Source organism: Carex rostrata, chromosome 9 (assembly GCF_964058835.1).
Source record: "Carex rostrata chromosome 9, lpCarRost1.2, whole genome shotgun sequence".
Lineage (NCBI taxonomy): Eukaryota > Viridiplantae > Streptophyta > Magnoliopsida > Poales > Cyperaceae > Carex > Carex rostrata.
Window position 1 is genome coordinate 6,616,078 of NC_135926.1, and position 24,621 is coordinate 6,640,698.

The 24,621-nt window shown below is 33.3% G+C and overlaps 4 protein-coding genes across 9 annotated transcripts in view; 2 read left to right on the forward strand and 2 right to left on the reverse strand.

Annotated features, from left to right (window-relative positions):
* The first annotated feature begins 4,007 nt into the window (after nucleotides 1-4,007).
* LOC144559863 (SPX domain-containing protein 3-like) lies at nucleotides 4,008-7,450 on the forward strand. The gene is made up of 3 exons (XM_078309015.1): nucleotides 4,008-4,354; nucleotides 4,602-4,752; nucleotides 6,833-7,450. The coding sequence occupies exons 1-3, from the start codon at nucleotides 4,130-4,132 to the stop codon at nucleotides 7,207-7,209; spliced, it is 753 nt and encodes a 250-aa protein (XP_078165141.1). The 5' UTR covers nucleotides 4,008-4,129; the 3' UTR covers nucleotides 7,210-7,450.
* Nucleotides 7,451-7,933: 483 nt separating this feature from the next.
* The window catches only part of LOC144559057 (NagB/RpiA/CoA transferase-like superfamily protein), a 91,539-nt gene continuing 74,851 nt past the window's right edge, over nucleotides 7,934-24,621 (reverse strand). The window contains exons 2-10 of one of the 2 annotated variants that reach the window (XM_078307988.1): nucleotides 12,259-12,331; nucleotides 12,027-12,181; nucleotides 11,459-11,737; nucleotides 11,036-11,162; nucleotides 10,839-10,946; nucleotides 9,339-9,441; nucleotides 9,028-9,153; nucleotides 8,653-8,846; nucleotides 7,934-8,220 (exon numbers count right to left, since the gene is read on the reverse strand). In XM_078307988.1, coding sequence (XP_078164114.1) covers nucleotides 8,130-8,220; nucleotides 8,653-8,846; nucleotides 9,028-9,153; nucleotides 9,339-9,441; nucleotides 10,839-10,946; nucleotides 11,036-11,162; nucleotides 11,459-11,737; nucleotides 12,027-12,181; nucleotides 12,259-12,299 — 1,224 coding nt within the window. In that variant the 5' untranslated portion in view covers nucleotides 12,300-12,331 and the 3' untranslated portion in view covers nucleotides 7,934-8,129. Of the gene's footprint in view, nucleotides 8,221-8,652; nucleotides 8,847-9,027; nucleotides 9,154-9,338; nucleotides 9,442-10,838; nucleotides 10,947-11,031; nucleotides 11,163-11,458; nucleotides 11,738-12,026; nucleotides 12,182-12,258; nucleotides 12,395-24,621 lie in introns of those variants that run through there. The other variant, XM_078307989.1, reaches the window with a different exon arrangement.
* On the forward strand, nucleotides 12,600-18,773 carry LOC144559056 (UDP-Glycosyltransferase superfamily protein). Of its 5 annotated transcripts, none has more exons than XM_078307987.1 (16): nucleotides 12,600-12,754; nucleotides 13,182-13,215; nucleotides 13,312-13,367; nucleotides 13,457-13,591; nucleotides 14,023-14,171; nucleotides 14,316-14,405; nucleotides 14,516-14,582; nucleotides 14,675-14,738; nucleotides 14,819-14,906; nucleotides 15,410-15,576; nucleotides 15,691-15,801; nucleotides 15,877-15,938; nucleotides 16,037-16,089; nucleotides 17,129-17,204; nucleotides 18,091-18,219; nucleotides 18,306-18,399. In XM_078307987.1, exons 1-16 carry the CDS (start codon nucleotides 12,662-12,664, stop codon nucleotides 18,393-18,395), a joined length of 1,464 nt encoding a protein of 487 aa, XP_078164113.1. In that variant the 5' UTR covers nucleotides 12,600-12,661; the 3' UTR covers nucleotides 18,396-18,399. The 5 variants fall into 5 exon arrangements, 4 of the variants coding, with proteins under 4 accessions (XP_078164113.1, XP_078164111.1, XP_078164110.1 ...); XM_078307984.1 differs by lacking the exon at nucleotides 18,306-18,399 and adding an exon at nucleotides 18,434-18,773 and having other exon boundaries at nucleotides 12,601-12,754; XR_013513081.1 differs by lacking the exons at nucleotides 15,877-15,938; nucleotides 18,306-18,399 and adding an exon at nucleotides 18,434-18,773.
* On the reverse strand, nucleotides 18,916-20,640 carry LOC144559058 (protein NEGATIVE GRAVITROPIC RESPONSE OF ROOTS-like). Its single transcript, XM_078307990.1, has 5 exons — nucleotides 20,532-20,640; nucleotides 20,345-20,423; nucleotides 19,576-20,111; nucleotides 19,328-19,487; nucleotides 18,916-19,225 (listed from the first exon to the last, which is right to left on the reverse strand). The coding sequence occupies exons 1-5, from the start codon at nucleotides 20,535-20,537 to the stop codon at nucleotides 19,200-19,202; spliced, it is 807 nt and encodes a 268-aa protein (XP_078164116.1). The 5' UTR covers nucleotides 20,538-20,640; the 3' UTR covers nucleotides 18,916-19,199.

A 24,621-nucleotide genomic window follows, 5' to 3' on the forward strand; every position in this document is an offset into this window, starting at 1 on the left:
CCTAAAACAGGGTGTAAATCATGGAATAAGATACAGGAAAATGCCAATTTAGTTAGAATTTAGAAGATGTTTTGCACACTACAATTTGAGAGGAAAAAAAGGTTTTATTTATACACAAATAAAAGTTTTATTTATACACAAATACAAGTTTTATTTTTGAAGGCCGCACATTGTTTAGTCAAGCAGATCCTAAAAAAGTTTACCCAGATATGGTCCCATATTTGAATTTTGTCCGATAATAACTTATTGAACATTTGGCAGTATTTATCAATTTATCCAAAGAGTGTTTTTTGTAGAATTTTAGCTCTGCAATTGATTTTCTTTATACCTTTTGGGTTACTAACTTCATGCCAAATCTGTCGTGCATTTTCTGTTAATATTCATACATTGTAACTTTTAAGAATGAGTATTTTGTGACGAGTAGAACTAGGGTGTTCTTAAGTTCATCAAGTTTTTTGGTGAACTCAAGTCTAAAACTATTAAATTGATTTTAAATGACAAATTTAAACCGTTGAAACACGTCTACCTTATGAGCGATGCGTCTATATGTGAAGATTTTAAACATTTGAATTAATTTAGTATGAAGTCAAGTGGTCAAAAACCGTTCAAAAAATGAATGCATTAAAATTAATTTATTAACCTTCTAATTTTGACCGATTGATTTTATAGTAAATTAATTCGAATGCTTAAAATATTTACATGTAGACGCATCACTCGTAAGGTAGGAGGATTTCAACGGTTCAGATTCGTCATTTGACGGATTTTAGACTTGAGTTCACCAAATGACTTTGTGAACTTAAGAACACCTTAGTTCTACTCTTCTGTGACAACTCTATCTGTAATTCACTTTATTTGTGTGATATATTTAGTATAGGGATTGGGTTTTGTCCAAAGCTAAGCTTAAACACCCGATTTGCATTGAGATTCGTGCAAATATATTTGAAACTTAATAAATTCAAATGACTCTTTGAATCTAAATATTTATACGAATTTTGATGCAGATCATACAGTTTAGGTAAGACTTTAGATGGGACTTTGTCAAAACCATTTGAACAAAAACCCCACTCTTAGTATATATGTTCATATTTAACAGATGCTTTGGTTGTTTGATGTATGTAAAAATAATAACTAACTTCAAATAAAATCAGCAAGTAAAATTTATATATAATAATAATAGTAATAAGAATAAGATATTATATAATAATAATAATAACTTGATATTTTAATCACAATACGATACGTAAAAAATTAACTTGATTATTGCACGACACGATACAAAATCAAAGTCACAGCACAGCATTTTCTTCGTTCCTAAATGTCAGAAACTTTCACGCCTCTTCCCAAACTCAAAAATAAAATATTAAGAGGAGGGTTCAAATGCACCCAAAAATTTGTGCACCCAAATGCACCCTATCTTTCAAATCTTTTTTCTCCATTTTCGAAGTCTGAATAGTCAATCCGAACCGTTAGATGCGATCTATATATTAAGATGTGCTTGGAGACCAAATTTTACATTTTTTAGAATTTTTTTACAATTTATTAAGCCACTTTGAAAATCGCTGATTTTACATTTTCTAGACCATTGGATCAGCGATTTTTCAAAATGGCTTAACAAATAGTAAAAAAATTCCAAAAAATGTAAAATTTGGTCTCCAAGCACATCTTAATATATATATCGCATCTAACGGTTCGGATTGACTATTTAGACTTTGAAAATGGAGAAAAAGAATAGGGTGCATTTGGGTGCACAAAAATTTGGGTGCATTTGAACCCTCCTCAAATATTAAACGCTTCTCGATGCTAAAAGCAGTACTTGCAAGTTGCAACGACAAGAACCGGTCAATTCCAAGAAATGATCCGCAAATTAAGTACACAGCAACCTCCTATTCCTTAATTATTCTCGCATAATTCTAGTTCTTCCTGTTTAATAAAGGAATATTCCTTTTTTATATTCGGCTCCTACTTCCAATCCACGGTCATAGGCATAACCTCTAACTATGACCTGTGTCAGGACTTCTTTGATTAGTTCTAGCTTTCAACCTAATTAAAACAACAGGCATCGTGGGTTGTATGTTGTGCTGGAAGCATACCCTATGAGATGAGATAACTTTTAATAGCAAATGAGTTGCTTTAAGATTCGTGTTGAATAATTTAGATTTTTACACGTATCAACTTAAAAGTTTTCTCAGAGAATGTAAATTCGTGTTGTGCCTAGGTTTGTTGGATGATGAAAGATTAACAATGTTTATTCAGAGAACAATGATTAAATGGGAGATATTATTATTCTTTTAGCTTGGCTGAAGTACTAATTTGAGTACCGATATCTCATGTTTTGAAGAGATCTGCTAATTAATGGTACTTGAAAAAAGTTTTTCATGAGATTATGGTAATATGTGTTATAAATTTGTATCTCTATTTAAGTTTAAATAGTCAATTTAAACGGTCAAAATATAATTTTCATATGAAAATCTACTTAGAAACCAAATTTTTACATTCTTTTTATAAAAAATACTATTTTTTAAGATAGTTCTAAGATCATTTGATAAAAAATTCTGAACCATCCGAAAGTAATTTTCTTTTACCTATATAACAAATTAATAAAAAAAAAAATCTGAAAATGTAAATTTAATTTGATAGGTGTTTATACTTGCACATTCTATCATAATTGAAATTTCTTTCATTGCTCAAACTCTAGGTGTTCAGAATTGAAGTTATAGGTCCTAAAAATGGATGAATAAATCAAGTATTTAACAAGTTATACTTATTGAACTTTGATAATCATTAGTACTAAATTTGCTCTCAGGCCCTCAAGTCTCCATAAATAGATCCAATTAGACTCATAATCAGGACTTGAGCATGTTTCATAGAAAAACAGGGAGCACCATGTGATATCATAATCTATGCAGTGTTGTAAACTCGAAGGGAGAGAAGATTCTTTGGAATCATACCTCACACTCTCACAGGATCACACTAAAATAAACATTCAAATCAAAGCAAAAGTCGTTTCATATTAAAGTCTTCTTTTGTACTGACCACAGAATATACCCTTTACTATTCTCTAATCGATAATTCTTCTTAACATTAATGTTTTCTAATCTCTCCATGAAGGGCACAAAATGGAGGCATCCCTTGGATGTCGTTGTTCAATTTGGTAGCTTGTTGTGCTTTATTTTTTTTTATTTTGATTAAATGATTCATATTTTAACGTGTTTTATTTCTCATTTAAGAAAAAGTATTTGATCGATGTCTCTAAAATGTAACAAAACACTTAGATAATTAACACAACTTTTTTGGTGTTCCTCAGAAAAATAATTGTGTTTTATGGTGTTATTATTTATTATATATAATTTTATCTATATAAAAAAATAAAAAATGTATTATTTTTATTTAATATCTGTTAAATATAAAATTGTCGTATTTTAACATTTTTTTTGCAAATACATACCTCTCTTTCCAGAGTGAAATACAGAAAACACTAATTGATCTCAACGCGCGAGACAGTAAAATAAAACCAACTAATTAATTACGGAGGCATTTTTTATTTTGAAAAGAAAGTCAAGGATGAAAACATAGACATGGCCTTAAAATACACATAATTTATTAAAGAGTACAATCTGCAAAGACAAATTAAGACACAATTTGCAAACAATTTTTACAAAATTAAATTGCAACTTGCAAACAACCAAACTAATTTTTTCTTTTGAACAATTTTTGTTACCTGTTAATACTATTTAAATGTCACTGTACCTTTTGGAAAGATGTTTGATTTTCCAATTGCCTTCATAACCCTCCATTCTTTTAAGTTTTAACATTTAAGAAAGGAAATATTCCTTGTAACAGCATCTATATAAGTTTTAGATTCTAGCTTTTACAAAAATGGAGAGAATCCATTTCTTTATCTCTAATATAAACTTCTTTCTAATCTCTGGTTTCCCCATTCTGGCGCGCTGCTCACGCTTGGCATATACTGTCAAATATCCTTTACTCCCTCCTATTTACTCCCCTTCTCATTTAATTTCTACACAGCTCTCCCCTTTTCATATTAAGCACCTCTCACAAGACATGCATCTCATATATGTACCTTTATATATCATTGCAGAAACTTGAAAAGTGACTAAAGGAGTAAACAATGAAGTTTGGAAAGAGGCTAAAGAAGCAAATAGATGACACAATCCCCGAATGGAGAGAGAAATTTCTCTCTTACAAAGATCTCAAAAAGCTTGTTCGGTTAATCTCGGCCGCACATCCTTCCACCAAGGCAGAGGCTGAATTTGTGGAGCTTCTGAATTCGGAAATAGAGAAATTTAATTCGTTCTTCATTGAGCAAGAAGAGGAGTTCATCATACGGCAGAGGGTGCGCCAATTTAATTTGTTCCTTTTTCTTTTGCAAAATTAAATGATGTCGTGATTAGATTTAATGGATTGACACCATATATTTTCTACTTCTAAATGGTTAAATTTTTTTTTTTTTTTTTAATTAAAGCTACTCTAGAATAGTGTACATGGTTATGAACAGTATAATGCTTGTGCATTTGGTAATTAAATGAAATTTCACCATGTTGCAAGTAAGAGTCTTTTGTCCCTCTAAAATGGCTATGCAGGAATTGCAAGATAGAATAGAGAAATTGAAGGAGAGCTTTGAGCCATCGGATGCAGAATACATGGCTGAGATGGAACAGATTTGGAAGGACATTGTCAACTTCCACGGTGAAATGGTGCTACTTCTCAACTACAGCAGTGTCAACTACACAGGTGGTGCATTTTTTTTGTTCCCTTTTACCCTATCATATTATTTGTTTATTCATTTATATATATATATATATATATATATTTCGAATTTCTCCAGTCTTAAGTGTTTATTATTTTCATTTTTTTTAATTTGCTACATGTGTGCATGTATTGATATGGAATTAACAAATTTATGTTTATGAGACCCAAAACTTGAGAAATTCATACATGGGCTGTGGACATTTAATTGTTTGGAAAAGTGAAACACAATGTGGGAGTGGTCCCATTGGACTGCCTGTTGCTTTTCAACCTGTAATTTTTACTTGCTAAATACACAAACTGAAGAAATTTTATTATACTAATTTTCTAATGTTCAAAGTTTCTTAAATTTCTTTTAAAAATCGTCCGGAAGTTTCCATATTAGATATATTTATAACAACACCTGAGCAACTAAACTAGAATATCATTTACAATTATTAATAGAAAAATTTGGATATGCAAATACACCGAAATATTTATAGTTAGCACTCTAATAAATTAAAATTAAATAATCATCACCTATATCTTCAAATTTCAATTCTTACCACCCACGCACCCCGAGGATGTGCACCAAATTTTTTTTTTAGTTTTGTTCTGTTATGTTCAGTGTATAATTTGTAGTATAAAACGTTGATTAGATTGTGTGTATAATTTGTAGTAATTTGCACACCAACTTACTTAGTACAACACGTTGTTCAGAGTGTGCGTATAATTTGTTGTAGTAATTTTTAGTTCAAATTTAGTACAAATTTTTATTTGTTAAACAAGTGTGTTTTATTTTCTACAATTTCATTGTCAAATTTGATGTGTACATATAATTCTAAATACTACAAAACAAAATAGAATAGAACATAAAAAAAAATTAGTCCAAAAATTTCAAACACAACACAACAAAACAGAACTAAGAAAAATTATTTGGTGCGCTTCCTGAGGGTACTGCACACCGAAAAATAAAAATAATTTGGTGTGCATCCCCAGTTGGGGCACCGAAAAATTTAGTGTGCATCCCCAGATTACGTAGATGGTAAGATTTAAAATATAGAGTTTTGTATGGTGGTTGTTTAAGTTTAAATTATTGGAGTGCTAACTAAAAAAATTTCGGACCAATACAATATGGCATGCAAAAAAAATCTGTTGTTGAAGGGAAACTATATTATACATGGCAGTGGAATCAACCTGTTTGGAAAGGACATGAACAAAAAAATTTAATGAATTTCTATAGTTTTAAGGTACTTTGTATAGATGTCGAAAATTTATTTTTATCATTAAAAAAGGAATAAACCAGAAAATCACGAATTTATAAAAAAAAAAATTAATACAGTTACAACTTCAAATTGTAGTCAGAAATTAAGTGGCGACAACTTCCAACTAACAAATTTATTTATTTCTAAGTAAAAGACGCTGCAGTTAAATTTGGTGAGGCCCAAATAATTTTGGCAATTTAAAATCCTTCATTTCGATAAAACATAAAAGCAAACAAGTTTGGTCAAAAAAGATTTCGTGATTTTTTTCGGCCAATCAAAACTCCAATTTATGTTTACGAGATGTCATTTTTTTCGCCAGATTTAATTTCAAGTTACGGTCGTGTAAAAGATAAAATTTCTCAGATTTCATAATTTTTTTTTTTTTTTTCCTTATTAGTAAAAATATTTTTTTCGGGTATAGATGTGGGTAGGGTACTGTGTGTTGAGCAAACAAAGGGCCACATCCACCGTCTCCTTTTGAGAACATGAACGTCACAATTGATTTGAAATTTTGAAGGTTTCTGTAGTTGACATAAATGTCACATACTTTGACTGGCTGCTTTAACTAAATGACATTTCAAAAGAAATAAATGTTACCAACCAGTAAACAAGAATAGTATGTGCTAATTTATAATAAAGCCACCTTAAATTTTCCGATTATATTATGACATAAAATAAATAAACTATTGTATTTAATTAATTTTTTTTTATACCATAAGTAATCAGTACAATTTTTGTTAAGATAAAATTAAAAAGTCTCTGTGCCAGTAAATTTTACTAATTATATCACTGAAATATGCGTTAATTTTGACACCTGACAGGTCTTGCTAAGATACTGAAGAAGTATGACAAGCGCACAGGCTGCCTTCTCAGACTACCATTCATAGAAAAAGTATTGAAGCAACCTTTCTTTACTACCGAGCTCATCTCAAAGCTTGTAAAAAAGTGTGAAACCATGATGGACACTGTTTTTCCCTTAGCATCTGGCACGGAAGATCAAGCTGAGATTAAGGAGAGAGAAGCCACTGCAATAACCGAGCCAAGCATTTTAAAAAACACAGTGGCTGCACTTGTTACCATGCAAGAGTTGAGAAATGGTAGCTCCACTTACGGTCATTTCTCACTACCGCCTTTGAACTTGGCGGAATTTGATTTCCTGCAATCTTTGTCACTGCCATCCCCAATTCCTATACAATGAGCCAGCCAACCATGCCACACACACGCATTGAAGCGTTTGGTTTTTTTAGGATCTTGGTTTGTTATTACCACTTGTATTATTCGAGAGAAAATTATATGCTTAGCATAGCGCCGCAGGTCATGATGTAGGGATTGAATTATTTGTATCACGGATTCGAAAATTACTGAATGATGCTTTATGAGAGGAAACTGTTGAGCTTGAGCGAGAATTTTTTGGTTTAAATATAATCTTGTACTTATTATTATTATTGTTGTTGTTGTTTATTATTGCAAGATTGTGCCTAAATATGTTTCTTACAATTGAGCTTTTCCACAAAGATGTTTGTCAATAATGATGATTGAACAATCAGATCGGTAACCTTCATAAAACATTACTAGAAAGAGAAGACAAGGATGGATCACCACCATTGCTTGCTAGATGAGGAATTCAGAATATGCATTTATTTAATAATCAGTGGACAATTGTGCGTTGCCGAGGCCATGCAATGCATCTCCGGACTTTGGAAACGTTAACAGAGATTTTGTTACAGGCAAAACCTCGTTTCAGCAATAAAACGGGCTATTTAAAAAAAAAGTTAAGCACCAGCATTTAGATACATTATGATAGCCAAGTTATATCTACTTGCCTGTAGGTCAAATCTCCCAAGCAAACTTACTGATGCAATTTCATGACCTTCTCAGGCAGGAGATCAAATCAGAGGGGGAAAAAAAAATGAAAGAAATACGAATGGATGATTCAACTAATTAGGAATAATAAAAAACTGACACCAAGACTAAAAAATGCCCACAACAACCTCCTCATATTTTGTAGATACAAGATAATAAAACACTTGTATAAAATGCATCCACAGAAACAAACAAAAACAAAATACAGTACTCCATCCACAAATACTATATCCAAGCAACAAAACATATCTAGTTTCATGATGTTGTTGTCCTCTTGATTACCAAATCATCTGCTGAGTAATAATCTGCAATCAGCTTGTACATATGTGAAGCGTTATGCCCTCCTCTACATAAATAAACTGACAAAATTAGAAATGAAAGAAAACAATCGGTGTTCAAAGTAATATATGAATTATATGACAGTAAAAGTACAAATAGGACCTGATACAATGGTGTACTAGTACGGCTCATATTTTACAGAAAGAAACCATTTTTGGTCTCTCGTTATCTTTTTGTATAAACTTCCCTTGGCATGCCTAATTTTTAATTCTGCATGAGGGCAACAGAGACTGATGGAACAAAACTAGGGATGATTGTGTCAATCCAGTATAAATTGAGGTTTAATTGGGTTCATGGTAGGGACGTTATTGACAATGAGAACCATTGCCCCATATGCTCGTTACACTGGTACAGATACGAACTGCCCATACGAGTACCATATCCTGCAGGAGCATCATTTTTGTGTAATACAAGGAATCAAACAGAAAGGCATGCTTACGTGTCTGTAATGAAGAGACTGACGAGTTTAGGTGGCACATAATCAAAGGTTGGGTTGACCACATGCATAAGGGGGGCCCCTCCACGGGCCCCAAAATCCATGCAATCAGAGAACTCCCCAAAGTCAATCAAATCTGATGGTGATTTCAGCTCATTCAATAGTACCTCTGGACTGTGAGAGTACAGCGGGCACAGCTGAAAGAAAAGTATTTCAACATTGTAAATAATTACCAAACTGTCTGTAAAGGAAAATGATATATGCATACTAATGTTTAAATTAATATACGTGTCATATTTCCTAGTTTTTGAAGGGTATGCATTGTGCTTAAAAAACTAAAATTCCCTTCAAATAATAAAAGGGTGGTAAGAAATAAACCTTGTGGGACCCGGCGACAACAACAAAAGGAACAGCATGCCTCTGAGCAGCAAGCGCAAGCATGTTCATTCCAACTGGTGCAATAACCCCTCCATTTGCCATAATTGCATGGGCCCCAACTATCACCTTAACAGATATCTCAAGCTATGTAAGTTTACAGAAATTGCTAAACCATGATATAACATAAAATGACTCGCTTCAATATCATCTTCACAACTCCAAAGCTAAGATTGACTCTGTGTGTTAAATGGAGAACAAAGCTGGGCATGAAACAAAAAACTACTCTTAGAAAAGAGGTGCAGTTCTGTTACCATGTTAACTCGGGAAATCATGGCAAAAATAGCTGAGTCAGTTATCACAGTAGTCTCTAAACCCTTTTGAATAAGCTCCTTAGCAAGGACATGCCCCTGATACCTGATATGAGTGAACTTTTTTTTTAATTACCATAGCATCTTATTAAGAAAAAAAGTACTCTATTTTTTTCTAAAATACATTTTGAAAAAAGCATACGACTGTTTGCATTAGGATTTTTCATTTGAGATAAAAGTGGATTTCTTGGATCAAAAGTTTTGTGTCGCTGGTCAGTTCTATGCAATGGTTTAAATAGCGATTATAGCGGTATAGCGGGACGGTTAAAAAAATAAGCGATTGAACTAAGTAGCTAGCTATAGCACCATAGCTTTTAGGGTCCGAAAAAGCTACAGCTAGCTATTTAGAACACTGGTTCTATGTCACATTCCGAATGGCTCTTTAACTAGATATTTTGAGTGTAAAAATGAGTTAAGACAAGGAGATCTCCTTTCTGCATTGTTGCTTGATTAGTTGCAGATTGTTTGAGTAAAATTGCTGATTAAAGGAGAAGATCTTAGAGCAGGTATATGCAACTTGAATTTCAATTATGCAGATGATAAGCTGATTCTCTTGACAGCCGATGGGAAAGATCTGATTAGAACCAAGTATAGGGAATTGCTTGCAAAAGTGGTATTTTGAGATTTAAAATTATAGGGGTGTTTGCAAAGTTCTGATTAATACAAAATATAAAAATCAAAGTAGTACCAATTCTCCTTTTCGGGGAAATATGATAGCTCAAAAATATATTGTAGATATTGAATGCTCTTTCAGATTGGTCGGGGAGATGATGACAGATTTTGGCAAGATAGATGGCATACTGTTTCTATTGACAAACTTTCCCTGATCTTTACGATGCATGTTATGAGCAGGATGCTTGTGTTGTTAGTTCAGTTTGGTATGGGTCTCACTTGAATACACATTTTAAAAAGCTGCAACACGGGCAGCTTGACTATATCTAATACGTTGATTATGTTACATGAACAAGGATATCTTTGTGAAAGAGTGGATACTCTATTATAGAGATGGGACTCTGGAGTGTTGTTGTAAGTTGCGACTCTATGGTTGGCTAAGTTCTGGGTGAATAAATGACAAATATTTGGGCAGCAGAGTTTGGAATTATATAATTCCTCCTAAAATTGGGGTCTTTTTCTGGTTTGGGGTTCATGGTAAAATTTGCTGGGGCCATGCAAAAACTTTCTTTATTTTATTGTGCTGGTTTTGGTTATGGTATACTACCTGCTAAGGTCATTTACAAGGTTATCTCAAACAGATGGTTTTGGGGGGTCTTTAGATTGTCTGAAGGTTGTAAGATGGTGGTTATACTCTGTAAAAGGATGAAGGGTCATAAAACTGCTTCGATAATTTGAAACAGGTGAGACTCCAGACCACCTTTTCCAAAAATTTAAAAAATGTAATGAAGCAAAGATATAAACAAAGATGCATACTAAATTATAACGGACCTAGGAGCACCTTCAGCGACAAAAACACGAAAAGATCGGTTTTTCTGCTTCGCAGCATAAAGAAACTCCTTGACTGTTTTTGACCTTCCCAATGTTAATATCACCTCACTGTCATGCAATAACAAAATATGATCATAAAGTTCTGTACTAGCAAAATCTTTTGTTGTTTGTACTTCAGATTAAAAGATGAGACTTGCTTATGGTGAATGTGCTCTACAGCTTGTTCAGAAATATCGTCATAGCAACTATTGATTTCTTCGATCAGCAAATTAATAGCCTCTATCACAGCATGCTTTAGTCTCTTGCTCCTTGCACTCTTATCGGCTGCAAGCATACTTATATGTTAATGATGCAATCAAGCAATCTTCATATCAGGATTAATGAACTGTTCCAGATTATCGATCATTCCGTATAAGTTCATGGCAGTACACCAGCATGTCCAGGGAAAAATAATAACAAGCATTCATGTTAATTGAGAACGATACAGTAACAAAAAGAAAACAAGGTGTACTATACCAAAATGGCAGGTAGTGTTGCCAACATTGTACAACAGTACCATCACATACATACAGGTACTTACAAGTACTTACCTAATAATTAGTTGGAAAGAGAATACCTACATTTGCTTCTTCCTTCAGAGTCACCATTAGAGGAGGAGTTAGATGGGACAATTGGTGCTGGCCCATCTTCTAGAAGGGTCTGCAAGGAGCGGGGTCGCAAGGTGCTCCTGGATGCAGCAGCTACAGAAGCTGCTGACAGCAATGGACCACCTTTCCGTTCCACATCTTCCTCATCATCACTTTTTTCAGATATTTGCAGACCCTCAAATGAGACAGCAGATGAATCTTCTTCTCTTATTATGTGCAGAACACGCCTTACAATGTTACCCACTGCCAGCTCTGCAGTTATTGTCTCAACTCTTATTTATTCTTTTCATTTTAGTTTTGGAGAAGGTGATTCTCTAATTGGGAAATTCATGCTCAAAATCTAATAATTATTAATTTTATTCTCAATTGTCAAGTTTTAGTGCAGAATATGGTAATGGCTTACTGAAAAAACGCTCCACATATGATTTTCAGCTTGCGATTAGTATTTGGCATGGTATAAAAGGAAGTGTGAACCGGTAAACTATAGTAAACTCCTCAACCAAGGATAAATACATATGCAGACTTTAACACTATAACTCACCAACTGGATTAGCAGCTATGAGCTGTTCACCAACAGCTCTGACAGCTTCAAGTAGTGAAGCGGTCTGATTCGTATGAGGCATGCGGTGTTGTGAAACAACAAACCGCAGCAACTCTGCGGTCTGGCGTGCAGTTGCATGCGAACCTTCTATTCTCCTGCAATTTCACGCCCAATTAGCACCGATATGACTGACTTTGGAATAAATTGAGAGAGAAAGACGAAGAGAGCACACCGCCTCTGTAGCTTGAGAATGAAATCGGAGACGTCGGGCATGGCGACCTGGGGCTATTTGGGAAGATTCCAAAATAGGAATTGAAGGGAAAAAAAAATGAGATTGGAGGTGGGCGAGAACAGAGAGAGCATGAACGGAGATGAGTGCAAGGGGTTAGGGTTTCCTTATTAGGCCTATTTCACTTGTGGGCCTAAATTTTTTAAAACAAGAATCTTTTAGCAGCCCATAATTTGAAAAGAAAAGGCCGAGATTCCTGGCCTGTCATCTTGGTAACCACACAGGGAACAACTTGTTTGCGCGCCTTAGATAATCTCAATTCTCGCGTCCACTTTCTTCTTCCTTTCCTGTTCGGAAAGACCAGAGCGATCACAGTGCGAGTACATCGACTAGAGAAGCGTCGATAATGGAGAAGAGAGCTAGGGCAGCAGTGGTGGTCCTAGGAGACATCGGTCGCAGCCCTCGTATGCAATACCACGCTCTCTCCCTCGCCAAACAGGCTCTCTCTCTCTCTCTCTCTAGCTATCTATCTATCTATCTAGATGCTCTTATCCCAGAAGTATTCAAATCACTCTCTGGTGACTATATATAAAGCATGTAACTTAACTTTCATATTTCGTATTAGTTACTCCAATAAATTTGGCATACTGTCCAATCTGAAAGACAATTAACCCTAGAAGTTGGCATGCATCCAGTTTTAGCACCGTATTTTTGAAGATTGAAGTGAAATAGTGTACCAATTTAGCATCTTATTCAGAATCAAAGAGATAAATGGTTCTACGTTCCAATTTGGGATGAAATTCTAGTATATCTCCAGTGCATTTTCTCACTTCTTTCTAATACTTCTGTTAGTCTACCTTCAGAAGGCTACCACAATTTCTGCTTGAGTTTTGTTGATGATAAAATTCATATCTTTCAATGTGCAGGCCAATTTAGAGGTGGACATAGTTGCCAATGGAGGTGCAATTGAAAACTTTTATTCTAATTATAAATAAATAAGGTCTCATACTGTTGGTTCCTAACAAATGATGCCACTCCTTTTATTGATATGGACAGGTAGCGAACCTCATTTGGCATTGAAAGAGCACCCATCTATTCATTTCTACCACATGGTATTAAGAGCTAGTTGATCTTTAATTTTTTATTATAAATGTTGTATTTTGCATCACTGTTTCACTTGAAAATAAATTGAAACTTTCAGATGCCAGTACAGCTGCAAGCAATATCAAAAATATCTGGTGCAGTGGCACTTATATTAAAAGCAGCTATTCAATTTGTACTATTGGTTTGGTTTCTTTGCTTTAAGATCCCTCACCCTGATGTATTTATAGTTCAGGTAAGAATTGATTTTCTATTATATTGTCATGTTAATTTTATTGCTATAGACAACCATGACATATCATAAGCCAAATCGACTCCATTTCATATTTAACTGATTTCGTTGAGGTTCCAACGGAGGCTTCAGCCATTGTCCCAGAGTAAACCTTTATGAAGTTATATTTGCAAGGAACCTCAGGATTTCTGAAGTTTGCAAAAAAAAAAAAAAGTCAATTAAACTGAAAAAACATCGGTTTAATGCAAATTGCACCCGGGTGGTGGGTTGCTATATATGTCCAAGAGGAAAAAATATATTCCTAAGACGTTATCGATTGTCCATTGGTAGGTGTTCACATTAAAAAAAATAATCTCAGATTTTTTGGGAATAAATGTAAATCTGATGCATATGAGGACCTAATAAGTTGTCTTTTTATGTAAATTTTGTATCAGAACCCTCCATCAGTTCCTACACTAGCTGCTGTCAAATTGGCCAGCTGGATAAGGCGTTCAAAATTCATCATAGATTGGCACAACTTTGGTTACACATTACTCGCTTTGTCCCTGTCAAGAAATCATATCATAGTTAGATGCTATTTTTGGTACTCTCTCTCTCTCTCTCTCTCTGTCTCTGTGTGCGTGTGTTTGTGCTCCTTCCCTGACCCCACCCCCTGCTCTGTACCTTTCTCTCTTCTTCTCTCCATGAGCATATTATTATCTTAATTCTAATGAGAGTCGTATTGTAGGTTTGAGAAGTATTTTGGCCAAATGTCGGATGGTTCACTGTGCGTCACAGAGGCAATGCAACATGAGCTTGCTCAAAATTGGGGAATCAAGTATGTTGACCGAACAAATTTTATCCTAGTTTCTGTGTGTGCACATGTGGTGTGTGAATTTGTATTCCTTTGATATATTGCGAAACTTGAATAAGTTGTATTTTTTTTAGAGCTACAGTACTCTACGATCAACCTCCTGAATTTTTTCGTCCTGCTTCACTCCATGAAAAACATGAGGTGAGCAATGACCTCACTACTATTATTTAATGCAAGGTGATCATACATTACTCGATAATTTATTAAACAATAACACCATATACAAATGATAGTTGTTTTGTAGATTGTCAGATGAGATTTGCAACCCAAAGGGAATCAAAGACTGTATTTCTTTTGGTAAGTTTTTTTCTAAACTTTAAGATTTATTTTGCATGACAGATGTTAATTATATGTTCTAAGATCTCTTGTGTGTGCAGAAAGCTCATCTCCTTTTACCTACAGCAATGGTGACAATATTTTATTAAAGCCAAATCGTCCTGCATTAATTGTGAGCAGCACAAGTTGGTATGCATTTGTATGGAGTTCTAAGGTTTACATTACTAATTGTTTTTTTTCATTTTGGGTAATGGGAGAGGGATCACACATTTACATCTAATTTGAAACTTCCATAATTAATTAATTACACATATGCCAACTAGAAAATTTGCTCTTTCATGAATGCAATAACATTGTTAAATATACGAAGCTCTTAATGAAGGTGACACCTTTTTGTTAAGATAAACGTTAACCATTGTTTGACTTTATTAGTTTTAATGACATGTCTGTAATGTAATATGTGACATAAGTAACAAAGAAGTTTGTATTTTATATATACTGAGATCCTTGCATATTGTAGATAAAATCAACAAAGAAGAATATATCTTTTAATTTTGAAGTATGCTTACACTAATGTTTGGAAATTGTCACATATGTGACAGTAATTTCAAACTTATAATTTTTAATATATCTTATGTAGCAAGGATTAAAATGATTTTTTTAACTGATTATCAGTTAATTTTTTTTTTCAGGACACCAGATGAAGATTTTAGCATCCTTCTAGAAGCTGCTGTTATGTATGATAGACGTGTTTCAGCCGCATTAAAGGAGGATGATTCTATAAATGACGAGAAACTATGGACAGATATGATAAGTGGGAAGCAATGCGTATATCCAAGGCTCCTATTTATTATTACTGGTACTTTATTCTTAACTGTTTTTACAGAGAATGCTATCTAAGTGTAAGAAATTGAATGGAATAATTTTTCCAGCCTCTTACAGAGGGTTTTTTTTTTGTTATAATTGTTAAAAGGTAAAGGGCCTGAGAGGAAAAACTATGAAGAACAAATAAAGAGGCTGAAACTTAGACGTGTTGCATTTCGAACAATGTGGCTCTCAGCAGAGGATTACCCCTTGTTACTTGGTATCATTTCTTCCAAACCAAAAATAATATTTTAAAATTTAGAATGCTTGAGCTGATTTTGTTATGAACCTTCAGGTTCAGCAGATTTGGGGGTATCACTACATACTTCCTCTTCAGGCCTTGACCTTCCCATGAAGGCAATGATTCATTTCTTTTCCATTTTAAATTTTCTAGCAGTTGTACTTCTTTTAAAAATAAAATTGCAACTAAATACTCAAAACAATCTGTTTTTCAGGTTGTAGATATGTTTGGATGTGGGTTGCCTGTTTGTGCGGCTTCGTACTCATGGTATTTGCGTGTTACACCTTTCATTTAAGGTCCTTAGAAAATGAATATTATTCAAATTTGTTAGAAGAACACTGTAGGCTTAATTAAAACAATTTTAGAAGTAACATATGCACTTAAACTGGATGTTATAAAAGAAACAGAAAGTGAACAATCAGCCTTTGAGCAATCTACTGATATTTACATATGCAGGCACCAAATTTGTGTCAATAAAAGCAACTGACTATACCAAGTCTGTTGAATCAAAATCCTTCTCATTTCAGTTCCCTTCTTTCTCCCTCTATCATTTGTTTTATGTTTCTAAAACCTATGATTAATCAGCTGTGAAAATAATATGGATGGGGAGAAAATTATAGAAAGCACTTTTAGAGTCAAGTTGTACATTCAGTTACATTTTTATAAAAGAAACAGAAAGTGAACAATTGGCCTTTGAGCAATCTACTGATGTTTACCTATGTAGGCACCAAATTTGTGTCAATAAAAGCAATTGACTATATCAAGTCCGTTGAATCAAAATCTTGCTCATTTCAGTTCTTTCTTTCTTCCTCTATCTTTGTTTTATTTGTATAAACCCTATGATTCATCAGCTGTGAAACTAATATGATGGGGAGAAAATTATAGAAATTTCTAGAGTCAAGTTGTACATTCAGTTACATTTTTTTTTTTGCTACTGAAATTGAATTTGTTTTTAAAATAATCAGAAAAATAATGAAAAGCTGCCGAAATCTGGAAAAGTAAAAACTATTTTGCAACAGAATATCCCGCAACCATAAACAGAGTGGGATAGCTGCCACCATGGCTGAGATCATAGTGGTCAGCTGATTTTCTAAAGCTTCCCCAGAACAAGAAAAAAATATAATACAACTAGGAAGGAAAAAAAAAAGAGGTGAAAATGGGGTCATTACAGAAATAAAATAGGTCCCCACATCAGACACAAATAGGAATTGAGAAGAAAATGCTTCAGAAGTGTGTATTATGAAGTCTTGATGATAGCTCAATTGGTTCCAACTCTGATTTGAAGTTTGGTTTGCATCTTTGTCAGCATAAAGGAACTTGTTAAAGTCGAGAAGAATGGACTTCTATTCTCGTCCTCATCTGAGCTTGCGGATGAAATTTTGGTACGAAGTTCTTTATCAATACTAGTATCCATTTCTATAATGGAATGGTCTGTTGTGTACATTTGCAAAAACAGCAAATATCATTTATAGCCCCAGGGGCAGAACCAGGAATTGGCAAAAATTTAGGATGGGGCATAATTTTATAAATATTTTCAATAACAAGCATATTATTGCAATTTTTCTTCAAGAAATAATAGTATGTGAGGCATATGTTTAAATCTTTTTGGGCAGGGGGAGCAAGTGCCACCCCATGGCAACACTTGGCTCTGCCCCTGCATAACCCTGTTAAACTTGGGAAATACCATGTGCATGCTAGCACTATATACAATACTATGTTACTCCAATACTTTATATAGGCAAGCGTAATATCAGATGTGTATCCGATACAGATACTTGTGTTGTACTTGTAAAATGTATTAGAGCCTTATCACATAATTTAAAAAGTTTTTGGCTCACGGATACAAGTCAACAATATGCACATGCATATCCATGCATGGACCTCAATATTTTATTATTCTTTCATGTACTAATCATAGTTCTTTTAACTTTTAATTTTTTGTAGACATTAAATAAAATATAGATATAGGGTGTATTTTTTAACCTGTGTTTTCTTATTTGTTGAAAAGAGAAAATACTTTTAGAAATTCCAAAATAAAATGCATTGTTTTAATTCATAAAAGTAATAAAATAAGCATCATAAAAGACGTATTATAACACAAAATTTTGAAGAATTACGCATTGCTGTATCTTACACATAATTCATCATTTTATACAAGTAGATGAAATATATCTGGTTTTGTGGGGAATAAATGCTATGTTGTTATTCCATAGGGACCACCCTAAACATTGTTCATTTTGTCCTGTTATGGTTGATGGGTTAATGCAGATGCTGTTCAAGGGATTTCCTGATGGATGCCATGCTTTGAAATTGCTGACAGATGGGGCCATGTCAACTGGCTCATCTGCCAGGTGGGCCACAGAATGGGAAGGCAATGCATTGCCACTTATTGATAAGGTAAGTTTTATGCTTTGTGCTGTATTACAACTTGGGTTTATTTGTTTATAATATATCAACAACCGAATCAAATAGATTTTGGATAGCCCAAGACCTTAAACAGATGGTACAATTGTGGTACTGTGCTGTGCTGTGCTTGTCTTGTGGTCATGCCCAGCTTGCATATTTCATTATGAATGTCATTGCAGAAATTCATAGTTGGCAATGTTTGTAGGTCCTTTCAAGTAACAGATAATAAAAAATAAAATGGAGAAAGAAGGAGAAACCTGTAGTTATCTACTTGTGAGCACAAAATGATATGGAGCCTTGATTCTCGACATATGTTTCCGGGAAAAAATTATTGACGATGTACAATGAAAAGCCTTTGTTATGTTACTGATAATTAACAATGTGTTGTATTAGTTAATCAGCGGTAGCATTATTTTCCGTTAGTTATAGATGCTTTTTATTTGTATTTTTTTTTACCGTACTTGGGCTGGATGATTTTGATGAGTTTTTTTCTAAGGAATTTTTGTATGAGATATTAATGTAGCTAAAACAATTACTTGTGGATTTTTCTCTCGTTCCTTTTTTTTTTTTGCGACTTATAATGCAAATATATCAAAAACTTAAACGTTAGTAGCTTGTAAAACGACTTTGTTTATGTTGTTTTTATATTTTCTCCATTTTCTAGAAGTGGTCACCAGTTTGGCTTCATTTTACAATTATGTTTATTTCACTTCGAATTACAAAAGCAATCTTGCAAATAAGAAATCGACCATCCATCATTATAAACAAATAATTCTTAAAAAAGAGAACAAGATAATGAGACAATCCATCCAACACCAGGAGGCCCTTCAAATTGCGATCAATGGAGCAGGATTTGCTTTTGTAACTTGATCTACATTTTTCACGGATCCTTGCAAAAAGAATCACAATCTTGCAAAAAGAACTATTCTTGTGCAGTTGCAGAAGAAAAGGCTCAACCTATCTCCTCGTTATCAAATCTCTAGATCTAAGACAATAACTGTAGAAAACCAAAATAAATAAACCATCAAATGTAATCCGATTTTGGGGATGAAATATTTTATACATAATTGTTGCAATAAAAAGGGCAGATATAACTTACACTCTGAATCAGTCTTGACCCATTTACACCTATCCGTCTCTTTCTCTTCAATTTCTGATTCATTTATCGTTTGTGCTTCTTTGTTTTCAAGATACCTCTTGGTGGAAATTGATGTATTGTTTTGAGGATATATTTTCTTATGAAGTAATGCCCTCAGAACCTTTATTCATTAAAAATTGGTAAATGAAACATTAGCAAACTTGAGTTAAATTGAAACAGAAAAATTAAATGTAGTTGTTTGAATATACCTTCTCCATCCTTGATTCCGGCATCGGATTCGTCAATTTTGGACCCGGCACAGAGCAACCTTTACCTAGAAAAATCTTCTTGAGCACAAATCTAAGTGACTTCTGCTTGATTGTTCTGGATTTATTTGTTAACATATCCTTTGCCTTACTCAAGATAATTTTCATATCAGGAGAAAGGTTTCCACCACCGTTGTTCTCAAATTCATCGTACAACTTTTGAAAAGAGGCTCGGATAAGCTCGAATCTCGAGGGACAATTCAAAATCTTACTTAATTGTTGATTTGTTCTCTCTTCTTCCATTCTGTCCATTCCTGTTGGACCCCATTTTGGTTTCATTGTGAATAGTGATTTAAGCATTTCTTGTATCTTATTGAATTCTTCTAGAGAAAAATCGCATGGATCTTGAGATGAACTAGAATCACATTCATCACCCTTTTTCGCCTCCTCTTGATTTTTGTTACCCAATGTTCCTATCGATAATAAAGCTTGGGGCCAATAATCCAACTCATCTGTGCTATCTTCATTTGAAGCATCTCCTAGAGAAAATAAAGCAGAGAAATTAATGCTAGCCAGAAAGGCCAATACATAACAGAAATTCTTTAAGAGACAACATAGCATAAGCTAACAATCTTACAAGAATAACACACTCTTTAGAGATGTAATAGGCAAGGAACTAGATAATGTCAGGGTGCTTTTACCAATAATTAAAAAAAAAATGATTAACTGAGAGAAGAGAGAGAGAACAGCATCTGTTGATTATTAAACTTACCATGCTTAGATGTCGAAACAGAATCACAAGTTTTCTTTTCTTGCTTACCCTTGAACTTGTTTTGCATCCAGTTGAAGATCTACATGAAAAAGAAAAACCATGTTAGTGATCATTCACAAGTCACAACAGAAGAAGCTACACAGAGAAAGAGTGACTGAGAGAGACCAAGTAAAAAAAAAAATCTTACTCCCATAATTCTATTAGTGCTGTATTCCTTTTGACAAATTTCTATAACAAGGCCTTTTCTCTGTGAGATACTCCTACTGAGGAGCAATAGCTTGTGCAGAGAAATGAGGGAGACTAGGTTCATATCACCCAATTTTGGGTTTAAATAGATGAGAGGGATTGCTACTGAAACGCAGGCACAGTTGCTCGTGAGATTTTTTGTTGCCGAGTATTGTAGGTAACAACGTACGGTCCAAACTCCAAAGTCTCTCTGTTAGGTGGTGGAAAGTTTGGGTTGGATGTCTATCGCAAGTAAATTTGGATTTGATGAGCATCGGAACTATGGAATGAACTCTGCTGCTTTTCTTACATAAAAGCAGCGTCCTGCTTTTCCGAATCCAACTGTTCAAATTTGTTGAGATTCGTGCATGAAAAAGTTTCTTTATAGAGATACGTGAACGAAAAATTTTGAATGGTTGGATTCGGAAAAGCAGGACGCTACTTTTCTGTAAGAAAAGCAGCAGAGTTGTATCCCGGAACTATCTGATGGGCTTTAAGATTTTTGTGTATTTAGTTCTAAAATTTGTATGCACGAATCATAAAATGCATTAGATGGTTTTTATGTTGATCCATTAAATTCAAATTGCTTTCGATGAACATCAGATTCAAACTGCACTACTCTATTAGACTTCTAAGTAATTCCGACATAGTTAATTCATTCCACGGAAAACAGGTTTTTCACCTATTTTAAATATTATTAAACGAAAAAAAATTATATAAGAAGTTTGAAAAAATGCGGCCATTTTTATTAATATCCCTAAAAAAAATGAAAATTTTAAAAATAACGCTGTGTACCATTTTTTTTTATTTCTGCCCTGACCACCAGACCCTGGGGCGCCCCATAAGGCTAGTGAGGCGCCAGCCCCCCGGGTGCCCCACGGTTCTTCTATTTTTATTTTTTTTTAGGGATCTTAGTATTTTGATTTAAATAATTTTGTGAAGAAAAAATTTTATTGTTTAGAGTGTATGCCAAAAAAAAGACAATAGTTGATTTGAAGTATATTTTAAAGAACTAAATTATTGATTTGATTCCTTAAAATTTATATGCATACCAAAATCATTAACCATAGACAATAGTTGATATGCAATATAAACTCAAAAGGATCGAATCAATTAGAAGAAGGTTATATTATGGTTTCTACTAATTTTATGGCCTTCTTTTTCAGTCACTGCATTAGTTTATGCGTCAACTTTCATAGGTATAAATACTTGAGAAATAAGAGATTAATACTTGCAAAGAAATATATTAATATTTTCAAGCGTAACTTGATATGATGATCCTCTCTTTTCAGTCCTCCAATAGTCTCCTCGTCAATATTCCTCTATGAAGTAGTGGGGATTGATACAGGAACTAAAATGCAAAAGTGATTGCACCAACATGTAGAGCATTCAAAAATACACATAATTGATATAAATTTCAACTTATTTGGATTTTTTTTACAGTTAGTTATGAATTTTCAAAGTTTAATTTTCGAAAAAACTTTAAACAACCATAACTTTGGCTAGGAAAGTCGGATTTACGCGTATGAGCACTTTTCGGAAAGGGGAGGACGAGACGGATCCGATTTTGCTTGGGTAGTACACCAGGCATCGTCATATCGGAAGCATCAGAATTTCAAAAAAATGTCGTTTAGTGCCTCAAAAATCCAGTTTAAGTTTCGTTCGACGGTAGGTATTAAAAAACAGCGATTTTCAAACCATCTTAATAATATAGTAAAAAAATTCAAAAAAAATATAAAATTTGGTCTCCAAGCATATCTTAATATAGATTAAACATCTAACGGTTTAGATCGGATATTTGGACTTTGAAACTAGAGATATGAGCACGAATTAAAATGTCCCGTTTAATTCATGAAGTAGCATAGCCTTACTCTACATGTATATATATGTACATGTATATATATGTATATGTATATGTATATGTATATGTATATGTATATGTATATGTATATGTATATGTATATGTATATGTAGAGTTAGGCAGGGGTGCTATGGATAGCATAGTGGCATCTATGCTATGGCTCAATATTTGAGTTTTCAAAATCTAAACGGTCGATCCGAACCGTTCATCTTATTCTCCATATTAATATCTGCTTGGAGACCAAATTTTACATTTTTCTGATTTTTTTTTACTATTTATTAAGTATTTTACAAAATTGTTGATCCAACGGTGGCTGCACAAAACAGTAAAACCGTTGGATTAGCGATTTTCAAAGTAGCTTAATAAATAGTAAAAAAATTCAGAAAATTATAAAATTTGGTCTCCAAGCAGATATTAATATGGAGAATAAGATGAACGGTTCGGATCGACCGTTTGGATTTTGAAAACTCGAATATTGAGCCGTAGCATAGAGGCCACTATGCTATCCATAGCACCCCAGCCTAACTCTGTATATGTATATGTATATGTACATATTTATACATATATACATATATTATAAAAAAAATTGTATATATGTATATATGTATATAGAGATAGGCTAATATGCTTTCGGTAGCATATGGGCCGAAATACACACGGTCCAAATTTGAAATTTCAAAATCCAAACGGTCAATCCGAACCGTTCATCTTCTTCTCCATATTAATATCTGCTTGGAGACCAAATTTTACATTTTTCTGAATTTTTTTACTATTTATTAAGTATTTTACAAAATTGTTGATCCAACGGTGGCTGCACAAAACAGTAAAACCGTTGGATTAGCGATTTTCAAAGTGGCTTAATAAATAGTAAAAAAATTCAGAAAATTGTAAAATTTGGTCTCCAAGCAGATATTAATATGGAGAAGAAGATGAACGGTTCGGATCGACCGTTTGGATTTTGAAATTTCAAATTTGGACCGTGTGTATTTCGGCCCATATGCTACCGAAAGCACATTAGCCTATCTCATGTATATATGTATATCTGTATATGTGTATATGTGTATATGTGTATGTGTGTGTATATATGTGTATGTGTGTGTATGTGTATATATGTGTATATATGTGTATGTGTGTGTGTGTATGTGTGTGTATGTGTATATATGTGTATGTGTGTATATGTGTATGTGTATATGTGTATATGTGTATATGTGTATATGTGTATATGTGTATATATTATACATATATTATAAAAATTGAAAAAAAAAAGAGATCAACAAGTTGTTAAAATTTAAATTTTTTTTGAATAAAAGCGAAGTCCTTAATTAGTATTATATTTAGACTTGTGATATCCAACTGACAAATAAAATCAAAGTTCACAAAAAAAATAAAAAATAAAAATCATAGTTATAAAGAGTTACGACATTATTTCATAAAAATACAACTATTGTCTTATTTTTTGGCATACACTCTAAACAAGAAAATTTTTTCTTCACAAAATTATTTAAATCAAAATACTAAGATCTCTAAAAAAAAAAAAAAAAATAGAAGAACCGTGGGGCACCCGGGGGGCTGGCGCCTCACTAGCCTTATGGGGCGCCCCAGGGTCTGGCGGTCAGGGCAGAAATAAAAAAAAATGGTACACAGGGTTATTTTTAAAATTTTCATTTTTTTAGGGATATTAATAAAAATGGCCGAAAAAAAATGTATACAAAGCAAATAAATTACTAAATTATATCTATTGCGTTAAAATTTATCATCGTAGAAATCATAATCAACACCTTTAGCTAAGAGCATTTATCTATTAAAATCCAATATTTGTATGTTACTATACAAATCAAATACCTTGCTCCAAAAATTCACTGTACAGTGACATCTCCAATAGCAATGATATTTTGCACACACCAAAAAAAAAAAAAAAATTATTATTGTTGCTATGATATTCAGTAAAAGAAATACAAAACTATGCTTGTGATCTAAAATAAATATGAATTATGTTTAGCTCAAAAACTGAACACATTTGCCTCGCTATAAAATCTAGTAAAAAGATAAGAAAATATTAAATATAATTGTTCACAAAATTTTAATATACAGATCATACTGAGCAATGCAGAAAGACCGTATAAATTCAAATCAAGATTTGAGCACAATGATTTTTGTTCTTTTTACAGCATCTGTAACACAGCTCTTTATA

Bases quoted from the DNA above. Each gene is read 5' to 3' on its own strand.
- LOC144559863 (XM_078309015.1), top strand. From the start codon at position 4,130: ATGAAGTTTGGAAAGAGGCTAAAGAAGCAAATAGATGACACAATCCCC. The intron at 4,355-4,601 runs GTGCGCCAATTT...ATGGCTATGCAG, and splicing joins AGTTCATCATACGGCAGAGG to GAATTGCAAGATAGAATAGA. The intron at 4,753-6,832 runs GTGGTGCATTTT...GACACCTGACAG, and splicing joins CAGCAGTGTCAACTACACAG to GTCTTGCTAAGATACTGAAG.
- LOC144559058 (XM_078307990.1), bottom strand. The intron at 20,112-20,344 runs GTAAGTTTAATA...TATTTTCTCTAG, and splicing joins TGTTTCGACATCTAAGCATG to GAGATGCTTCAAATGAAGAT. The intron at 19,226-19,327 runs GTAAGTTATATC...GGTTTTCTACAG, and splicing joins GGTCAAGACTGATTCAGAGT to TTATTGTCTTAGATCTAGAG.
- LOC144559056 (XM_078307987.1), top strand. From the start codon at position 12,662: ATGGAGAAGAGAGCTAGGGCAGCAGTGGTGGTCCTAGGAGACATCGGT. The intron at 14,583-14,674 runs GTGAGCAATGAC...TACAAATGATAG, and splicing joins CACTCCATGAAAAACATGAG to TTGTTTTGTAGATTGTCAGA. The intron at 15,939-16,036 runs GCAATGATTCAT...TCTGTTTTTCAG, and splicing joins GCCTTGACCTTCCCATGAAG to GTTGTAGATATGTTTGGATG.